This window comes from Dipodomys spectabilis, unplaced genomic scaffold, assembly GCF_019054845.1.
Source record: "Dipodomys spectabilis isolate Male_0828 unplaced genomic scaffold, ASM1905484v1 ptg000096l, whole genome shotgun sequence".
Lineage (NCBI taxonomy): Eukaryota > Metazoa > Chordata > Mammalia > Rodentia > Heteromyidae > Dipodomys > Dipodomys spectabilis.
The window spans coordinates 7,341,297-7,362,437 of NW_024870773.1; the positions used below are offsets into that span (position 1 = coordinate 7,341,297).

At 40.2% G+C, this 21,141-nt stretch overlaps 2 protein-coding genes across 7 annotated transcripts in view; one reads left to right on the forward strand and one right to left on the reverse strand.

The window, feature by feature from the left end:
* Positions 1 to 1,320, forward strand: part of Mastl (microtubule associated serine/threonine kinase like) — a 42,736-nt gene extending 41,416 nt beyond the window's left edge. For all 3 annotated transcript variants that reach the window (XM_042686063.1, XM_042686065.1, XM_042686064.1), the window contains exon 12: positions 252 to 1,320. In XM_042686063.1, coding sequence (XP_042541997.1) covers positions 252 to 409 — 158 coding nt within the window. In that variant the 3' untranslated portion in view covers positions 410 to 1,320. The remainder of the gene's footprint in view (positions 1 to 251) is intronic.
* A 7,306-nt stretch (positions 1,321 to 8,626) lies between these two features.
* The window catches only part of Acbd5 (acyl-CoA binding domain containing 5), a 41,464-nt gene continuing 28,949 nt past the window's right edge, over positions 8,627 to 21,141 (reverse strand). For all 4 annotated transcript variants that reach the window (XM_042686029.1, XM_042686026.1, XM_042686027.1 and 1 more), the window contains 5 exons: positions 20,575 to 20,839; positions 16,671 to 16,870; positions 15,285 to 15,329; positions 14,862 to 14,971; positions 8,627 to 9,970 (listed from right to left, as the gene is read on the reverse strand). In XM_042686029.1, the coding sequence (XP_042541963.1) occupies positions 9,958 to 9,970; positions 14,862 to 14,971; positions 15,285 to 15,329; positions 16,671 to 16,870; positions 20,575 to 20,839 (633 nt within the window). In that variant the 3' untranslated portion in view covers positions 8,627 to 9,957. The remainder of the gene's footprint in view (positions 9,971 to 14,861; positions 14,972 to 15,284; positions 15,330 to 16,670; positions 16,871 to 20,574; positions 20,840 to 21,141) is intronic.

The window sequence follows — 21,141 nt, forward strand, 5'->3', positions numbered from 1 at the left end:
CCTTCCCAGCCCAGTGAGACTCTTTTATCTCCAATAAACCACTCAGAAAACTGGAAGTGATGCTGTGGCTCAAGTGGTAGAATACTGGCCTTGAGCTGAATAGCAGAGGGACAGCGTCAAGGCCCAGAGTTCAAGCCCCACAACCAACCAAAAAGGTGTGTGTGTGTGTGTGTGTGTGTGTGTGTGTGTGTGTGTGTGTGTGTGTGTGACAGTCTACATCCTATTTTGTCTTACATATTTTTTCCCCTAAGAACTGAAACATCATCCTCTCTTCAATGATGTGGATTGGGAAAATCTCCAGCATCAGACTATGCCTTTCATACCTCAACCGGATGATGAAACCGACACATCCTATTTTGAAGCCAGAAATAATGCTCAGCACCTCACTGTATCTGGATTTAGTCTATAGCACACAAGTATTTCTGCTATCTAACCTTGTGTTGTAGAAGAAGCGTTATAATTTTATGCCCAAGTCACTTAAGCTTTTAATGTATGCAACAGCTTTCACAGAACTTATATGCTGTAAGGAGTATACTTAGTAAGTTAATCTAGAACTGTATATAAATCTTCAAAGCTTATTTATTTTGTTTATTGCACTTTATCAAAAGTAAAGCACCAGTGGAATGACACTACCACTAACAGCCTAAAGTTGGTCTCTATTGACTTCAGTCTACCATTCTGTTTGGTGTTAAAACAATAACTCTCCCACTCCCCCACCCCCAAAAAAGTGTACAGTTTCATTTGAATGTAATTTGTTTGTACACAACTGCCTCTAAAACTATATTCTCAAGGTTAGTCATTTAAGGCCATGTGTATAACCTAAAATGTAGCTAGAAAATTTCTCTACTCAGTAGTTTAATTGCTTTGAGAAATGAGGAATAAACAAAACGACTTAAGTTTTACTTTAGTTAACTAATGATATAGTTCTGCTGCCTTAACTGCTTTTGGTGTTTGTATCTATATTACATATTTGTTTAAAATAATAGGGGAGGTTAGGTGTGATACACTGTAAGCAGTTTTAATACCTTGTTCAACTTTTATAAAAAATGTGATGCTTTTTAATCTTATGGCCATTTGTAACTTAAGATTTATCCTTAAAATAACAGTTTACTTTTCTCAGTAAATATAATTAGAACAAGCAGATTATCTGTCAAAATAATTGTTTTCAAAATGCACATAGCAAGATTTAGCTAATATGTCATATCTGAAATCATTGAGGCTTTCAGCACATATAACTCATAAAAGAGCAAAATTTAAATTTAAAAATACCATAGGTAAGTTTTCTGTTAATAGTCTATTAAATACTGTTGTTCGTTTGCACATTTGTTTTAGTGTCTTTATTTTCCATTACCATTCAACCTTATTAAAATAGTTGATGAGGATAGTGCAGGTTTAAAATGATTACATTGACCATTATAATCAATGCTATGTCATTGAAATCAGGAGTTAATGGTTTTATTGAATTTATTTTTATGGAGCTGGGAAGGTGGCTCAGTGATAGAGTGCTTGCCTTGCATCCCTGAGGCCCTGGGTTCGATTCCTCAGCACCACATAAGCAAAAAGAAAAAAGCCGGAAGTGGCGCTGTGGCTCAAGTGGTAGAGCACTAGCCTTGAACTGAAGAGCTGAGGGACAGCGCCCAGGCCCAGAGTTCAGGCCCCAAGACCAGACCCCAAAAAAATAAAATAAATTTATTTCTATACTAACTGCTATTTAATGTTTCTTATAGTTACTCTTTCTAATAAAATGTTCAAAATAGTGTTATAACTTGAACGAGTTACCTTTTTTTCCTATTTGAGAGCATAGAATTAACAATTATCCTTTTATGCTATTCAAGTAGTAGAAAGAAAAATGCCTTTGGAATGAAAGACGGATGGCTAAAACCATTCCTCTCCCACATTTAAAGGCTTTGGGCAGGTTAATTCAGAGCACTGTGTGTTGGGGATTACTATTGATGGTTATTTTGGAGAAGTTGAATGACCAGAAGCAGATTAAAGAACAAGCCAGTAGCTGCCCAGGATTTCAGTCTTATCAGGGACTAAAAACCTTACTGGAAAAACAGAAGAAATATACAATGAGCTTGTTTTCAGTGGAGAAGACAAAGCTCTTTAGTAGATCCTTACAGTTTGCCATTAGACACCTGGCATGTGCAGCTACAGTCAACTGAAATTCTGCTACCAGGTATGACATGCTGCAATGGCATTTGTAGAGAATAAGTGATTTGTTGTCTAAATTTTACAAAGGTGTAAGTCCAGATTCTTGTTAAAAAAAAATCAATACTAAGAGAACACTGACTACTCAGTGTATGTTTGTTTTTTTAAGAATTTGCCTCCCCAGGGCTGGGAAGGTGGCTCAGTGGTAGAGCGCTTGCCTTGCATGCATGAGGCCCTGGGTTCGATTCCTCAGCACCACATAAGCAAAAGGAAAAAAGCGGAAGTGGTGCTGTGGCTCAAGTGGTAGAGCGCTAGCCTTGAGCTGAAGAGCTGAGGGACAGTTCCCAGGCACAGAGTTCAGGCCCCACGACCGGACTCCCCCCCCCCCCCAAAAAAAAAAAGAATTTGCCTTCCCAAATATGGCTCTTTGATGTAAGCAAGCGTCTTTTAAAGTCAGTGAAGAAGCACCAAACAGGAAAATTTTATCCTTGTCTTCAGGTAGGATATAAATTCTGTTACTGGAGACAACACTAGAGTTGAAATAAGAGTAGAACCAAGCATCAGTACCAGAAAAATATGACTAAACCTTACTGTCTATATTTATCTTCCCAAAGTTCCTCACCCTTAGAATTACTTTTCCTTGTCCTATCCTTTCTCTGCAAATGTTTTGTTCTTTGTTTTGAAGGTACTATGTAAATCAGGGTTTTTTGTTGGTTTTTTTTGTTGTTGTTTTTGTGGAGGGTTGGTTGTGTGTGTCTGTGTCTGTTTCTGTTTCTGTGTCTGTGTACTGGGGCTTGGACCCAGGGCCTTGCACTCTTCACTCAGCTTTTTCTGCTCACTGCTTGTGTTCTACCACTTGAGCCATATCTCCACCTGTTTCTGGTTAATTGGAGATTATGTTTCTCTGACTTTTCTGTTCAGACTGACTTGGAAACTATTTCCTAAATAGCATGAGCTACTGCTGCCCAACCAGCTTAAATGAAGAGTTTTAAGATACTGCTTTAGTTTCATTGTATTTTCCCCAGAAAGATATGCGTGGCACAGTTAATACACTTTTCTATTGTTAATATGCTTTTCTATTGTTAATATGCTTTTCTGTTGTTAATATGCTTTTGTTACAAGGAAGCATCCCAAGTCAGCACTCATGAGGGTTAAGAAAAAAAAGTAAATTTCCTCCCCAGCAGCTACTATGCAATTTTTAATAGAGAATAATTGTCTTTTCACTCCTATTCATGTTAAAAAAAAAAATTTTTTTTTTTTTGGGTCCTGTCGTGGAGCCTGAACTCTGGGCCTAGGCACTGTCCCTCAGCTCTTCAGCTCAAGGCTAGCATTCTACCACTTGAACCACAGTGCCACTTCTGGCTTTTTTCTTATGTGGTGCTGAGGAATCGAACCCAGGGCCTCGAGCATGCAAGGCAAGTGCTCTACCACTGGGCCACCTTCCCAGCCCCAATTATTTGTTTTTTTGTTTTTGTTTTTTGCCAGTCCTGGGGCTTGAACTCGGGGCCTGAGCACTGTCCCTGATCTCCTTTTGCTCAAGGCTGGCACTCTACCATTTGAGCCACAGGGCCACTTCTGGCTTTTTCTGTTTATGTGGTACTGAGGAATCGAACCCAGGGCTTCATGCATGCTAGGCAAGCACTCTACCACTACGCCACATTCCTAGCCCACAGAACTATTTCTTGTGATTCGCCTTTGCTCTGCTCATTCCTACATAAATACAGCTGTATATTGTACCCTTCTCAATATATCCAAAGGGCTTTGACATTTTTGTTGAGTATCTGATTGATACAATAATATTACTGGAAATGGGCCTTAAAATGCACATTTAGGGGCCACATATACACAGTGAATGCTATGATATCCCTGCCACAGTCTTCTATCCACAATCTCCTGTAGGCTCCCAAGATGTTGAGAGCAAGAATTTGATCATCTAAGCAAGAGCCATTGATGGGGCTGGGAAGGTGGCTCAGTGGTAGAGCACTTGCCTTGCATGCCTGAGGTCCTGGGTTCGATTCCTCAGCACCACATAAGAAAAAAGCTGGCAGTGGTGCTGTGGCTCAAGTGGTAGAGCGCTAGCCTTGAGCTGAAGAGCTGAGGGACAGCGCCCAGGCCCAGAGTTCAGGCCTCACGACCGTACCCAAAAAAAAAAAATAGCCATTGAAGTTGGGTGCTGGTAATTCACACCTGTAATCCTAGTTTCTCAGGAGGTCTTCAAACTGATTGCAGTTTGAAGCCAGCTCAGGCAGAAAAGTCCCTGTGAGACTCTTCCAATAAACTTGAGTCAAGCTCTGGTAAAAGAGGAGTGGGGCAGGGGGGGGGGGGGGGGGAGGACCCAAAGATATGATATTGAAGAAGCCTATCAGTGAAGCTTATTTCTAAGCCCCACTCAGCCACTGGTCAGCTTTTTAGTTCAATCATAAACATGAGAAGATCAAGAATTCTTGGAGCCCTGAAGAAAAGTATCTTAAAAGATAGCTCAGTGGTAAAGCATGTGCATGACATAAGCAGCCTTTGGTTTAATCCCTATACAAAAAAAAAGGATGTGGCCCTGTAGCTCAAGCGGTAGAGCACTCTCCTTGAGCTGAAGAGCTGAGGGACAGCACTCAGGCCCAGAGTTCAAGCCCCACGACTGACAAAGAAAAAAAAAAGACTCCCTCCCATCAACCCCCCCAAAAAAGGCCAGAGGAGGGGATCTTGGTTTAAAGCCAGCCCAGACAGGAAAGTCTCTGAGACTCTTTATCTCCAGTAAACTACTCTGAAAAAGCCCAAAGTACTGCTGTGGCTCAAGTGCTACAGCGCTAGCCTTGAGCACATAGAAACTCAGGGACATTGTCCAGGCCCTGAGTTCAAGTCCCAGAACTAGAAAAAAAAAAATGAAAACAAAACAATTTAGAGAAAAAAAAGTAACTTGTAGGATATATGGATATTTGCATAGGATACTTTAAAGTATTATCACTGTTAGCTGCTGGTGACTTATGCCTAGTTTCTCTGGAAGCTGAAATCTGAGGATAGCAATTAGAAACCAGCCCAGGCAGCAAAGTCCATGAGACTCTTACCTCCAATTAACCACCAAAAAGCTGGGAGTGAAGCCGTGGCTCAAAAGTGTTAGCCTTAATTCAAAAAGCTCAAAGATAGCACCCAGACCCTAGACTGGCACACACACACACACACACACAAAATACTACCATTAATATGACTGGACATTGAAAAAGATGTTTCAATCTCAATGACAGCTGATCATTGATAGGGGGCGGGAAGGCAATAGTGAAGGTTATTCTGAGGAAAACCTAAGATTTGCACATCATGAAATACCATAGTGAAACCCATTGATGTCATTGATACATACTTGAAATGACAGGAAAATAAACAGGCTTGGATGTGGGCACCAACAGAAGCATAGAGGGTTAAGAAACAGGCTGAAGGAGAATGGGTATGGTCTATGTAGTTAATCTCCATGTATGAAAATATAACCATGGATGTAGATGTGTAGCAACCAACTTATAGGCATGACAAAAAAAACTACTCACTAAATACGGCAGAAGACAGAAGAACCCTATCTCCTGAACAGCACTGTGAAAGTACCATACCAACTCTAGACTTCCTACCTCTGGATTTCTTGACCAAAAGTATTTGATAAATTCATCAAATTTCTAGTACAAGCAGAAGGCCCTGTTTTGTTTGTGTATTTTTAAGCAATACTGGAATTCAACTCTGGACCTTGAGCTTGCTAGGTAAGTACTCTAGCAGTTGAACTTTGCTCCTGTCCTCTAAAAAACAATTGTGGGGAATGCTGACTAGGGTTTGAACTCAGGGCCTCATGTTCAGTGTGTTTGCTTAGCTGATGCTATTCTACCTAAGTCATATCTCCAACCTTGCCTTTTGCTGGTTATTTTGGAGATAGGGTCTCCAGACTTTTCTACCTGTGCTGGCTTTACACTTTGATCCCTCGGAGTAGTTAGAATTATAGACATGAACTACAGATGTCCAGCTTTTTTTAAGTTTTTCACATAGAACCTTACTCTGGTCTCAATGGAGATCCTACGGCCATTACCTCCAGAAACACAGGTGTGAGCCACCAAGACTGGCTTTGAGCACTTACATTTTAAATTGGGTGTGCGCGCGCACACACGTATGCTCTCTGGTTCTGGGATTTGAACTGGCTGGTGATCTACCACTTCCAGCTTTTTGGTGGTTAATTGGAGATAAGAGTTCAAGGACTACCCTGCCTGGGCTGGCTTCAAACCCTGATCCTCAGGTCTCAGCCTCCAAAGTAAGTAGGATTATAGGCAGCCACCAGTGCTCGGTTGAGCACTTACATCTTGTACAAAAGTGGGGCTGGGAAGGTAGCTCGGTAGTAGAGCACTTGCCTTGCAATGCCCAAGACCCTAGGTTCCATTCTCCAGCACCACATAAGCAGAAAAAGCCAGAAGTGGAGCTGTGGCTGAAGTGGTAGAGGGCTAGCCTTGAGCTGAAGAGCTGAGGAACAGCACCCAGGCCCAGAGTTCAGGCCCTATAACTGACATAAATACATACATACATACATACATACATACAAGAAGGGGGACTGGGAATGTGGCTTAGTGGTAGAGTACTTGCCTAGCATGCAGGAAGCTCAGGGTTTGATTTCTCAGTACCACATAAATAGAAAAAGCCAGAAGTGGGGGTGTGCTTAAGTGGTAGAGTGCTAGCCTTGAGCACAGAGTGGCTCATGGACTGAGCCCAAGCCCTGAGTTCAAGTTCCACGACTGGCAAACACCCCGTCCCCCACCTCCGAAAAGAGGTTAACAACATTTTTACCACTACATGTAGAGTTATATGTATTAAAAACACAAAATTTTTTCACTAAGTTATAAGACCAATTGCATATATTCAAAGTGTCTGTTTAAGAGTTTATTCAAGGGTTGTGGGAAGTTATTTATTTGGTATAAGAAAACAAATATATTTGAATAGTCTCAGCCTGATGAAAGAAATTAGGTAAATCTCATCCCAGTTTCTGATTTTTATGAAATTAACAGCATGACTGTTTTTAGTCATGATTACTTTATATGAATTCCTATTTGTTCTGATTTAATCCGGATCAATGCATCTGATCAAGGCATTAAGAGTAACAAGTAACAAAAACGGTATCATTTCTCATTAACCTTTTATTTTTAACTTAGTTTTACAATAAGGAAACAGAAAAGAAGTTGATCATTAAAAAAATACCATAGCTGTCAATTTAAGATTCAAAATGAGGTTCTTGTTAAACAAAACATTAATACTATACCCTATAATTACATCGTTTATATACAAGAACTGTGTGCAAAGTGCTTTTCAAACTATAAAATAAAACTTTGGAATAAGATGAAAGTTATCCCTAGGAGTTAGTTAACCTTGACTTTTTGTAATGAATCATAACTGCTTTCAGTTTTGTTTTGTTTTTTTTTTGGTCAGTCGTGGGGCTTGAACTCTGACTCTGGGCTTGGGCGCTGTCCCTCAGCTCTTCAGCTCAAGGTGAGCACTCTACCACTTGAGCCACAGCGCCACTTCCAGTTTTCTAGTGGTTTATTGGAGATAAGAGTCTCATGGCCTTTCCTGCCTGGGCTAGCTTTGAACTGCGATCCTCAGATGTCAGCCTCCTGAGTAGCTAGGATTATAGGTGTGAGCCACCAGCGCCTGGTCTGCTTTCAGTCTTAATTTGCATTTTATTCATTTATAGACTAAGAAAAAGCCACCATTTTCTGATCCCAAGTTGATATCTAATTTTTAAAAAGTCCTGATCCACAGATCCAAACTTTATTTTTACACATAATTCAGTTTCTTGCTTCATTTTTTTTCTAAATAAGTAGAGGATAGTTGGTATTTGTGAGGGTTTTTTGTTGTTGTTTTGTTTTATCAGTCATGGGGCTTGAACTCTGGGCCTGGGTGCTGTCCCTGAGCTCTTCAGCTCAAAGCTAGCACTCTACCACTTGAGCCACAGCACCACTTCCGGTTTTCTAGTGGTTAATTGGAGAGGAGTCTCACGGTCTTTCCTGGCCAGCCTGGCTTTGATCCTCAGATCCTCAGATCTCAGTCTCCTTAGTAGCTAGGTTACAGGCATGAGCCACCGGTGCCCAGCAGTTGTTATTTTTTAAGCAAAGATTAGTAGATCCTTTTAGACAGACATATTTTAATCAAGGTGGGATTTAAATTTTTCTTTAAATCACCAAGTTACCATGAAAGAAAAAGAATTTAGGTAAAGAAAATTGTATTTTTGGGCTGGGAAGGTAGCTCAGTGGTAGAGTGCTTGCCTTGCATGCATGAGGCCCTGGGTTCGATTCCTCAGCACCACATAAATAGAAAAAAAAAGCCAGAAGTGGTGCTATGGCTCAAGTGGTAGAGCGTTAGCCCTTGAGCTGAAGAGCTGAGGGATAGCACCCAGGCCCAGAGTTCAGGCCCCACGACCGACAAAAAAAAAAAAAAAAGAAAGAAAGAAAATTGTATTTTTATACTCTTTCTTCAAAGCTCTACCCTGTATACAAAAAATGGATTCTTTCTCTTTTAATACTCTGAACACAATGCTAACAACATCATATATACTGAGAATGCTCAAACCATTTGCTAGAAAAACTTTAAATCAAAGAAATCAGTAAAGTACAAAGAAGTGCTAAGTAAGCAGGGAATTTGGGAAAGTATAGAAGAAAGATGATTTTCCAAATATAGTCTTCAAGGATCTTCCTTTTGGTCTAAAGATGAAAGGTGGGATAAAGAGACTTAAATATCCAGTAGTTAGACATGCCTTACATATATGGAAGCATATAGTCTCTTCTCTTGCCAATCTTTCCAATACTCTTATGAAGTAGGTACAGACACATATTATACCCCGAAGGAAAAACTGAGGCACTAAGAGGTTAAGAGTCCAGTCTGTGTGGTTTCACCAGATGCAGAAAGGTGATTTTCATGTTTCCTTTATAACCTTTGTAAAAACAGTATAAATAAGTTTTCATTTTATATTTCAAAGCACCCTATGAAGCAGAAACTAGATATCCTCACTTAAAAGAAAAATGATTACAAAGGAAGAAATGTGTATGATTAAATTAAAATCTGATTAATCATCTGCAGGCCCAGAATATACTTCTAAACCCACACTAGAATTTAAAAAACTTTTTTTCATTCTCCATCATTTCCATCAGCAGATTATATATGTTTGGTGAATTATTTGCAAAAATTAAGTCTAGTACAAAGGACTCTGATTTTTAGTTATGATGTCTGAACATTAGCTCTGAGTTTTGAGTGTCTAAGAAGATTACACACAGCTCAGAAAGGAGCCTAGCGAAGTTTTGTCTTCTGGCAGTTTCCTACTACTTGGCATGGCCATTCGGTCACTAATATAAATCAATCTAACCTTATTTGAAATTAACCGCTTGGTTTGCATTCTTTCTCATATTTAGTTCAGAAAATTAAAAATATTGACTGATATATCTGATCTCATAATCACAATTATACGTTGGGAAAGCAGCTTACATTTCTCTATGGGACATAGGTAAACATTATCAATAATAATTTAATGTCTTTCAAGTTCAAGAATAGGGTAAATCTTTTATGCTACTTATAACCTAGTTGAGACTGATTATTCAAGTATCAGCAATATGAGTCCTCAAAATGTTATCACTGTGTAGTGCAAAAAATATGTATGTATATATGTACACAAACCAAACTACTGGACAACAACAACAAAAAAAAAGAAATGTAATCATCACAAACTAAGATTTTCTTGTGAATTCCACATCCATTTCATTCTTAAGTCATCCAGGCCCAGCAGTCTTCTTGGGTAAAATTTTTTCTTCAGTTCAGTTTTCTTTAAAAAAGAAAGTAAAAACCAATCTCCTGTGAGTATAAATGTAAGATGAATATGAAGCACATCTCTACCAAAGAATGTACTGGATGCTAACAGGGTAACATTCTAATTTAAGATAAAACCACAAAATTATAAATGGTGATATAACTTAGCCCAATAGAGAGGAGAACAATCTGTGCCAATTTTATTGGTTTTATTTCTTCTTTTTTTGGGGGGGAGGGTCATGAGGCTTGAACTCTGGGCCTGGGCGCTGTCCCTCAGCTCTTCAGCTCAAGTCTAGCGCTCTACCACTTGAGCCACAGCGTCACTTCCGGCTTTATTCTTATGTGGTGCTGAGGAATCAAACCCGGGGCCTCATGCATGCAGGGCAAGTGCTCTACCAATGAGCCACCTTCCTAGCCTCCTCGTTTTTAAAAATTTATGATGCTGGGACTGAACCCAGGACATCTTGCATACTAAGTACACACTCTTGCACATGCTAAACCATTACCAAACAGTTTTGTCCTTGTGTTTTATTGGGGTTTTTTGGTTTGGTTTTGTTTTGAATATTTTGGTGCCAGGGCTTAACCTCCCGGCTGGGGTGCAATCCCTTAACTTCTTTTGCTCAAGGGTAACAGTCTATCTAGAGTGATGATTTTGATAATAACAGAATGAAAGAGCTATCAGAAAAAAGATAACCTTGTTAGCAAAGAAAACAACAATCTCTGTGAAGGTCCAACTACTGTAAAAATCTCCATACTCTCCCTAGCACCCAAGATGCCAAAAAGCCTGAAACTCTCGATTACAAACTCATGCCTCTCTGTAGAAATACTCTTATGCAACTCCCTTGGTGGCAGGAGTGTGGCACAAAGAATATATATACCACTTGGGCATGGTATAATCAGATCATTATAATTAATCAGATCATTTTTCACCTCACAAAAGGCGATCCCTGCAGCAGGAAGAAAATAGGCCTGGGAGGAAGAGACTTGAAATGGTTGATACAGGCAAGACAGATGTGGGTGGTTTTATAGGCACTCTGTGAGAGCAGTTCTAGATATACTGGCTGTGGGGTGCCTGACCATTGTGTAACACCTATTAAAAACACATGTGATGCAGATTGCTACACAGAGTCACTTGCAGATTTACAACAGGGCACACAATTTGGTTTCAGAGTCCCTAGCCTTCTAATAGAATAGAATAAACATAAATCATTACCTTCAAAACCTCAGAACTGGGGCTGGGAATGTGGCTCAGTGGTTGAGTGCTTACCTAGCAAGCATGAAGCCCCGAGTTCAATTCCACAATATCACATAAACAGAAAAAGCTGAAAATGGTGCTGTGGCTCAAGTGGTAGAGTGCTAGCCTTAGGGACAGTGCCCAGGCACCGAGTTTAAGCCCTAGGGCTTACAAAAACAAAAAACAAAAACAAAAAACATGAGAACTTTTTTCAAGCTTCAGTTTCTTAAGACCAGTGTGTGTGTGTGTGTACAAAAAAAAAACAAAAAACGTGAGAACTTTTTTCAAGCTTCAGGTTCTTAAGACCAGTGTGTGTGTGTGTATGTACAAAAGAAAACAAAAAACATGAGAACTTTTTTCAAGCTTCAGGTTCTTAAGACCAGTGTGTGTGTGTGTGTGTGTGTGTGTGTGTGTAGAAGAAAAAAAAAAAAACGTGAGAACTTTTTTCAAGCTTCAGGTTCTTAAGACCTGTGTGTGTGTGTGTGTGTGTGTGTGTGTGTGTGTGTGTGTGTGTGTGTGTGTGTGTGTGTGTGTGTGTGTGTGTGTGTGTGTGTGTGTGTGTGTGTGTGTGTGTGTGTGTGTGTGTGTGTGTGTGTGTGTGTGTGTGTGTGTGTGTGTAGAAGAAGAAAAAAAAAACTCCAGGCCTAAAAGGGATCTGAGGGTTAATACTTAACACTGAAGTAAACAAAACCCTAACCCTAAATACTGATTTTAAACTGCTTTCTTTTTTTAAAAATAATTGTTATTGATATTAAGTGATTACATAAATTTCACAAATTTCACAGTATTATGAGATAGTGATACTTAGTTAAAGTCATAAACTGCTTTCTTTTGAAGGCAGGATTTTATTATGCACCCATGGCTGGCTTGAACTCCCAAGTGATAGGACAAAAGGCAACTCTTAAAACTACGATTTGAAGGAAAAGTTTCTAATCACTTTTCTTTCTCATTCTCTTCAGATTCATAAATTTGCTATAATGTAATTTCATTAGAGACACTGAGACTTTAGTCAAGAGGTAATAAAGAAAAACTGAGAGGGGAGGGGCTGGGGCTGGGAATGTGCTTAGTGGTAGAGTGCTTGCCTTCTATGAATGAAGCCCTGGGTTCCATTCCTCAGTATTACATAAACAGAAAAAGCTAGAAGTGGTGCTGTGGCTCAAGTGATAGAGTGCTAGCCTTGAGCAAAAGAAGCTCAGGGAGAGTGCCCAGGCCCTGAACTCAAGCCTCAGGACTGGTTTAAAAAATTAATAATAATAATAAAATTAATAAGTAAAAAATAAAGAATAAATAAAAACTGGTTGGGCATGGGAAGGATATCAGGAGGAATGTTCTTTAAACTGGGAAAATAGTTGGGGAAGGGCAGGTGGTAGGTACTAACAAAAAGTCAAACCCATAGGGAGGGAAAAGAGGCTTCATGTGCAGCCAGTATGGAGGGTGTTGCTGGGTAGGGACAAAGACTGAATTAATTCCTATCTTTTCTGTTATTCCCTATGACTTTCCCCCCTCAATATCCACACTATATTCTCCATTTTACAAGTCAAACACACACATACACACACACACAGAGACAAAAACAATACTGAATATGTGAATAGTGTTATTCACAGAGACATCTGAATAATTGAAAGAGCTCTTAGGTGAAATAATAAACAACCTTTTACTATACTTATGCCAGCAACAAACAATAGCAACTTGTATGTGTGTGTGTGTGTGTGTGTGTGTGTGTGTGTGTGTGTGTGTGTGTGTGTGAACTATGAATTGAACTCCAGGCTTCAGCCTTGTCTCTTGCATTTTTGGTTAGGGTTGGTGCTCTACCACTTCCAGCTTTTTGATGGTTAATAGTAGTTAACAGTCTCACAGATTTATCTGCCCAGGTTGGTTTTGAACCATGATCATCAGATCTCAGCCTCCAGAGTAGCTAGGATTATAGGCATGAACCACCAGCACTTGGCTCTATTAAAGTTTTTTTTTTTTTCCAAGTGGGGAGAGTCCACTCAGATGGAGTCTGAGAAAACATACCAGAAACTTAATTGGGTCACTCAAACATAAAGCAATAATAGTAAACAAGGAGTCGGGCGCTGGTGGTTCACACCTGTAATACTAGCTAGGATCATGGTTCGAAGCCAACCTGGGCAGAAAAGTCCCCATGAGACTCATCTCTACTCAAAAACTAGAAGTAGAACTGTGGCTCAAAGTGGTAGCCTTGAGCAAAAGAGCTGAGGGACAAAACGCAGGCCCTGAATTCAAGCCCCACAGCAAAAAAAGAAAGGAAGGAAGGAAGGAAGGAAGAAGGAAGGAAGGAAGGAGGAAGAAAGGAAGAGGAATAGTGAACTAAAATAGCTCACTTAAGGTGATGAGAATTTCATTGTGTCACATATTGTAACTGAAGCATTAAGAGTACTGCTTACCCCTTTTACATAATAGGATACCATCCTGTAATCCCAGAACTTGGGAGACTAAAGCAGAAATAATTAGAAACTTATAAATATTAAGACTGATTTTTTTTTTTTTTTTTTTGCCATCCTGGGGCTTGAACTCAGGGTCTGGGCACTGTCCCTGAGCTTTTGCTCAAGGCTAACACTCTACTGCTTAAGCCACAGGGCCACTTCCAGATTTTTCTGTGTATGTGGTACTGAGGTATCAGACCCAGGGCTTCATGCATGCTAGGCAAGCACTCTACCACTAAGCCACATTCCCAGCCCCTAGACTGATAAGATTTTTTTTTTTTTTTTTTGGGTCCGGTCATGGGGCCTGAACTCTGGGCCTGAGCGCTGTCCCTCAGCTCTTCAGCTCAAGGCTAGTGCTCTACCACTTGAGCCACAGCGCCACTTCCGGCTTTTTTCTTTTTGCTTATGTGGTGCTGAGGAATCGAACCCAGGGCCTCAGGCATGCAAGGCAAGCGCTCTACCACTGAGCCACCTTCCCAGCCCCGACTGATAAGATTTTTGAGAATGTGTGTCTACTGCACATTCTGTTCCATTGCTTATCCCATGTGTTGTGACTTCCGGTGTCATGGTGATGAAACACTGAACACATAACCAGTGAGGCCACTCAGGAAGTACTTGTCTATCCACCCAACCAATGGACAGTAATTCAGTTTATACGGCTTTCAGCTGACAATACTTTTTAGATTCGTGGCCTCGAGTTTATTTCTAACTAGATAAACTCAAGGCTCTTTTAGAGATTTTATTTAAGTTACTCCTGTCAAACCAAACTGGCATTTTGGCCTCATAGTAATCCCTAAATCTAGACATAGTCAAACACCAGGTAGAGAAATTTTCAACTGTTAATGTCTGTATTTCAAAGGTATATAGCAAGCAAGCAGCAGTTATTACTTGTTTTCCCCTCCCTTCTTATTTAGCATCAAAGGACCCAAAATAAACATGAGATTTTAAGAGCATTATTCCCTCAAAACTTGAAAAACTTAAGCATAATGTCTTCACCTTGTGTAAATTAAAGATGTAAAACTCAGATTCTCACAAGTGAAAAAATTTCAAGTCTAACAAGTACTCAGAAATCCAGAAGATATTTCCTAAGTTCTGTAATCTCAAAATCAATATGAATGTTTTGGTCCATGAAACAGATCTACTGCCTTAATTGCTGCTTAAATACTGTCTACTATAAATTGTAAGAGTTTATATACCATTTCAAATTATAAGACCTTATATATTACCTTCTCCGTCTTTGATAATATAAATGCACCAACCACTGGGCAATGAAAGGCCATATAATAGCAAAAGTTAATGCACCAGGAGACATCTCAAAGGGCCACCAAGATGGTCGCTGAGGGGGGAAAAAAAAGCCGTCATTAATCTACTAATTATTGCATCTACAAATTTAGAAACGTAACAGAATTTTATAAATAAAACTGTTGACAACCTTACTCCTGATAGAGAAGGGTAATTTTCATTCCAGAGCATAATTCAACACACCATAAAGAATACTCCAAACTTAGATAAACATTTCCCAAAAGGCTTTTGTAACTTTAATGCTCTACATGGCAGATTTTATTTGAAATGATTTAAATAGCTCATATAATCTAAATCTTTTGTAATGTATATAAAACCCTGACAATTTTTACAAAACAATTTCTTACCTCTGAGGAGGACTGGTTGCTAGTCTGCAATGCTGCTGATTTTGCCTGTGAATACAGATCAAAATGACTTAGCTTCGATAAAATGGAAAAAAAAATACCAAAAAACAGTAATTTTTTTTCAAATCATGAGGCTTGAACTCAGAGCCTCGGTACTGTCTTTGAGCTCTTTTCACTTAAGGCTAGCACTCTACCACTTTCAGCCACAGTGCCATTTCTGGTTTTCTGGTGATTAATTGGAGATGAGTCTCATGGACTTTTCTGCATGGACTGGCTTTGAACTATAATACTCAGCTTTTTGCCTTCTGATTAGCTAGGATTTCAGGCATGAGCCACCAGTGCCTAGCTTCATAGTAATGTTTTAAATTTCCTACCTTTTCTTAAACTAAAGGGCTAAAATACGACTATTTTTCTGCTATATTGATTGTCCTGAAACCCATACTGCCCAAAAAACAAGGTCCTTAAAACTGTAAGCTGAAAGCCAGGTGCTGGTGGCTCACGCCTGTAATCCCAGCCACTCAGGAGGCTAAGATCTGGCCAGTAAAGTCTATGAAACTCTTATTTCCAATTAACCACCAGAAAACCAGAAGTGGTGCTGTGGCTCAAATGGTAGAGCTGTTGCCTTGACTGTAGAGCTAGGGACAGAACTCAGGCCCAGAGTTCAAGCCCCATGACTGATCAAAACAAAAAATAAAAAACAAACAAACAAAAAACCTGTAAGCTGAACAAAAACTTTTCTTTATATTTTACAATTCATTGGTATATAAAGATATAAAAATAAAACCTCAAATCTAAACCCTTGCTTTCTTCTGAGTCAAAGTCTGGTTTTGAAGCCCATGCTACATTAATACCAGATGAAATAAAGAACCACTGGCTTCTTAGTTTTTGTTTCTTTGCTTATTTGTCAGTGCTGAGGATATCCCAGGGCTTTGCACATGTTCATCAGACAATCTACCAGGAAGTTATATCCTCAACTCTTTTCTGTTTGAGACAGAGTCTTGAGGTATAGATTGGTCTTCAAATTACTATAAAGCCCAGGCAGGACTTGAACTGGCAATCCCTCGTCTTCAGCCTCCCAAGTAACTAGGATTACAGATGTGTACCACTATGTAAAGGTTTATTAGTTCATCAAACTGCAGTGTTTAGCAATTATTTTCCTGAGACCAAGTATCTGATCATTTCCCACAATGTAGTACTGCTGCTTTATGCTCTGAAAACTTCTTGTTAGTTTAAGTAGTATTTAGCTTTAGGGGCAATATTTCAAAAGAAGGTCCTTTGTACTATTCATGAAAGTCTTCAAATTTTGTGATTTCTGTGAATCTCAGCAGCACAGATTACACACTCCTTTATAAGTGCCAACAAGTGAAGAGACCAATTCAGAAGCCTTACCTGCGAAGCAGTTAGAGTTTCCAGTTTATGAAGTCTCTGAAGGACGTTCTGCATATCCTCCTGCAATCTCATGAGCACAAGAGCAATCTGTTCATTGAGGCTGCCTCTTGACCCTCTGTCTGAGCCCCAGCGTTCTCCATCACCTCCACTTCCCATTTGCCGACCCTTGGATCCTTCACTCAAGTGTGGCATTCTATGTCCTATTTTAAGGCAATAAAACAAATTAGCCTTAAATGAAACTTACAAAAGTAGACATTATACTCTATTCATGGCCCTGTTATTTAAGATCTAATTGTCCAATATAGAATAGAAGCAATCATAACTTTTAGGATTCAAGAAATATATTGCCAGGCTCTGGTGGCTCATGCCTATAATTCTAGCTACTCAAGAGGCTGATATCTGAGGATCATGGTTCAAAGCCAGCCAGGGCAGGAAAGTTCATGAGACTCTTTTTTTTTTTTTGGGGTGGGGGGTCAGGTCCTGGGCCTGAACTCTGGGCCTGGGCTCTGTCCCTCAGCTCTTCAGCTCAAGGCTAGCACTCTACCACTTGAGCCACAGCGCCACTTCCGGCTTTTTTCTTTTTGCTTATGTGGTGCTGAGGAATTGAACCCAGGGCCTCATGCATGCAAGACAAGCGCTCTACCACTGAACCACCTTCCCAGCCCCAGTTCATGAGACTCTTACCTCCAATTAACTACCAAAAAGTTGGAAATGGAATTGTAGCACAAGTGGTAGCGAGGCTCAGATAGCACCCAAGCCCTGAGTTTAAGCCCCAAGGCTGATTTTAAAAAAAAAAAAAAGAAGAAAAGAGAAAAAGAAATATATAAACTATATTCATGGGGACTGGGAATGTGGCTTAGTGGTAGAGTGCTTGTCTAGCATACATGAAGCCCTGGGTTCAATTCCTAAGTACCACATAAATAGGAAAAGCTGGAAATGGTGCTGTCACTCAAGTGGTAGAGTGCTAGCCTTGAGCAAAAGCAGTTCAGGGACAGTGCCCAGGCCTCAAGTTCAAACCCCAGGACTGGAAAAATAAAAAAACCTATATTACTATATTCTTAAATTATTTACAAAAGGCCTATGTGTAACATACTATTACATGACTACATGGATATAATTTACAAATAATACACGTGTTCAGAGGACATGCTAAAAATTTTTCCCTAAAAATTTAACAAGATTCAAAGTCCTCTCAATGGCTACCTAATTTACCCCTGAAAATTCTACCATATATTGCTATACGAAAGGGTTCTAGCAAGGCTCAATCATACATATCTATACTTTCAGTGATGGGAGGCAGAGATCAGAAGGATCCTAGTTTGAAGTTGGCCTTGCTAAAAAGTTAGCAAGACCCCTTTCTCAACAAGGGAGGTATGGTGGTGTGTGCCTGTGACCACAGTGACATGACAGGTATAGGTAGGTAGAAGGATTATAGCCTGAGATGGCCTGGGAAAAAAGAAAAATCCTTTCAAAAAAAAAAAAAGTCAAAAAGATCTGGGAGAGTGGTTTAAATTGTAGAGTGCTTGCCTACTGTGAGGTCCTGAGTTCAACCCCAGTACCACACACACACACATACACACACACACACACACACACACACACACACACACACACACGATTCTAATAGGACACTATGAATTCTTGAACTCAAGGCACTATTTCATCCAGTCTGCTCTATTTTAATTTTTTTAATTTCATAAACTCAACTTACTCTTCATTACTTTGTATAGAAGATGAGAAAGCATTTCCTATGTATCCCCAAAAAGATCTTGTAGCTTTCTTCTAATTCTCTATTCTTCCACTGAGACTGGAAAATGCCATAGCAGAAAGCCAAATTCTTTACCTAGTTTCAGGATCTGACATCTTAAAGTTTTGTTTTTTCTTTCAGTCATGGGGCTTGAACTCTGGGCCTGGGCGCTGTCTCTCAGCTCTTCAGCTCAAGGCTAGTGTTCTACCACTTGAGCCACAGTGCCATTTGTGGCTTTTTCTGCTTATCTTGTGCTGAGGAATCAAACTCAGGGCCTCATGCATGCAAGGCAAGCACTCTACCACTGAGCCACCTTCCCAACCCTTAAGTTATTTTTATTAATTGAGACCATGCATACATTTTACTCTCCTGAAAAATCTCCAAAGCTGGGCTGGGAAGGTTACTCAGTGGTAGAGCACATGCCTTGCATGCCAGAGGCCCTGGGTTCAATTCCTCAGCACCATATAAGCAAAAAGAAAAAAGCCGGAAGTGGCGCTGTGGCTCAAGTGGTAGAGTGCTAGCCTTGAGCTGAAGAGCTGAGGGACAGCACCCAGGCCCAGAGTTCAGACCCCATGACCAGACCCAAAAAAAAATTAAAAAAAAAAAATCTCCAAAGCTTTTCACTTACTGCTTTATAGTATGCTGTCAACATTCACCAATCATACTCTATATTCAGAACCCCTAAAAGTTCTAACAGACAAAAGCAGTGAGTAAAACAACACAAGGATATTAAATTCCTGTGATTAAAGTTAAATGTGGCTGAGCTGGTGACACATACCTATAATCTCAGCACTTGGGAGACTGAAACAGATTGATCACTTGAGCCTATGAATTTGAGGTCAGCCTTGGCAATATAGACTCTGTCTCAAAAAAAAAAAAGAATGTCTCGAAAGGAGTGAAAAATGGAAAACATAGTCCAGCTATTAAAATGGTAAGGAAAACAATATGGCACAAACATTACAGGTTTATATATTGGACTAAATGCAAAAAAGATGTTGATAATAAATGTTGATAATAAATTAGGTTTCTTGTCTCTGTGGCATAAAAGTAACAAACAAGGAAGAGGAGGAAGAGGAAGAGGAGGAGGGGGAGGAAGAGGAGGAGGAAAAAAAAACAAACAGGCTCCAGTTTACACGTGTAATCTCAGTTCAAAGCAGCCTGGGCAGATATATCCAAGAGACTTTTATCTCCAGTTAACCGGCTAAAAACCAGAAGTGGCAGTGTGGCTCCAGTGGTAGATTGCCAGCTTTGAGTGAAAAGGCCAGGCAAAAATTCAAGATCCCTGGGCTGGGAATGTGGCTTAGTGGTAAGAGTGCTTGCCTAGCATGCATGAAGCCCTGGGTTTGATTCCTTAGTACCAATAAACAGAAAAAGCCAGAAAAGGCCTTGTGGCTCAAGTGGTACAGCACTAGCCTTGAGGTGCCCAAGCCCTGAGTTCAAGCCCCAGGACTGACAAAAAGCAAAAACAAAAAGCAAGATCCTGAGCTCAAGCACCAACATTGGTGCGTGTGCACATGCATGTGCATGCATGCACACACACATACACACACAAACATACAAGTTTAAGAATAGAATAATTTTCTCTAATATCGTAAGAGAATAAGCTACCATTTCTGAGGAGAGAATTGGCCTAAAGAAAAGTAAGCAGAGGGGCTGGGAAGGTGGCTCAGTGGTAGAGCGCTAGCCTTGAGCTGAAGAGCTGAGGGACAGTGCCCAAGCCCAGAGTTCAGGCCCCACGACCAGACCAAAAAAAAAAAAAAAACAAAAGAATGAAAAGTAAGCAGATATTATGCAGTTAACCATTGCACATCAAATATATTAGTGCCCTTCTGACCTGAATTTCTCCATTTCATTCCTTGGTTAGTTTTTGTTTGTTGTTGTTTTGTTGGGGTTTTTTGTGGGGCTTGAACTCTGGGCCTGGGTGCTGTCCCTGAGTTCTTCAGATCAAGGCGAGAGCTCTACCACTTGAGCCACAGTGCCACTTCCAGTTTTCTGGGTAACTGGAGATAAGAGTCTTACAGACTTTTCTGCCAAGGGGCTGGCTCTAAACCATGATCCTCATATCTCAGCCTCCTGAGTAGCTAGGATTATAGGCATGAGCCACCAGCACTCAGCACCATTGGTTTGTTTATAAAGAAAGGGCAAGGCCATACACACCTCTTCCTCTTCTGACAGAGAACTCCTCACTTTCACCACCTCGCTTCTCGCGGTGTGGTGTTCCACTATTATTTCTGCCATCTTCTCCTCCATGCTTTACTTCGCCTTTTCCTTCCACTGCTACCATCTGGACATTTCCCATGTTGCCATTTCCAGGAAGACCTTGAACATCTTCAGAAAAACCACAATTTTCCAAGTGCTGATTGGGATGACCAGCCAAGTAATATTGAAAGGGTCCATTATTTGATGTAAAGCTGTCAAAAGACTACAAATTTAAAATGAGGCTTTATTAAAAGTAAATATAAATTGTTTGGGGTTTTTTCCTTTTTTTTTCTTCCCCCAGTCCTGAAGATCCAACTCAGGGACCTGGGTGCTATCTCTGAACTTCTTTGTGCTCAAGGCTAGCAATCTACCACTTGAGCCACAGCACCAATTCTGGCTTTTTCTGACTAGTTTATTGGCGGTAAGAGTCTCACAGACTTTTCTGCCCCAGCTGGCTTCATACTGTGATCCTCAGATCTCAGCCTCCCGAGTAGCTAGGATTATTAGGCATGAGCCAGTGCCCAG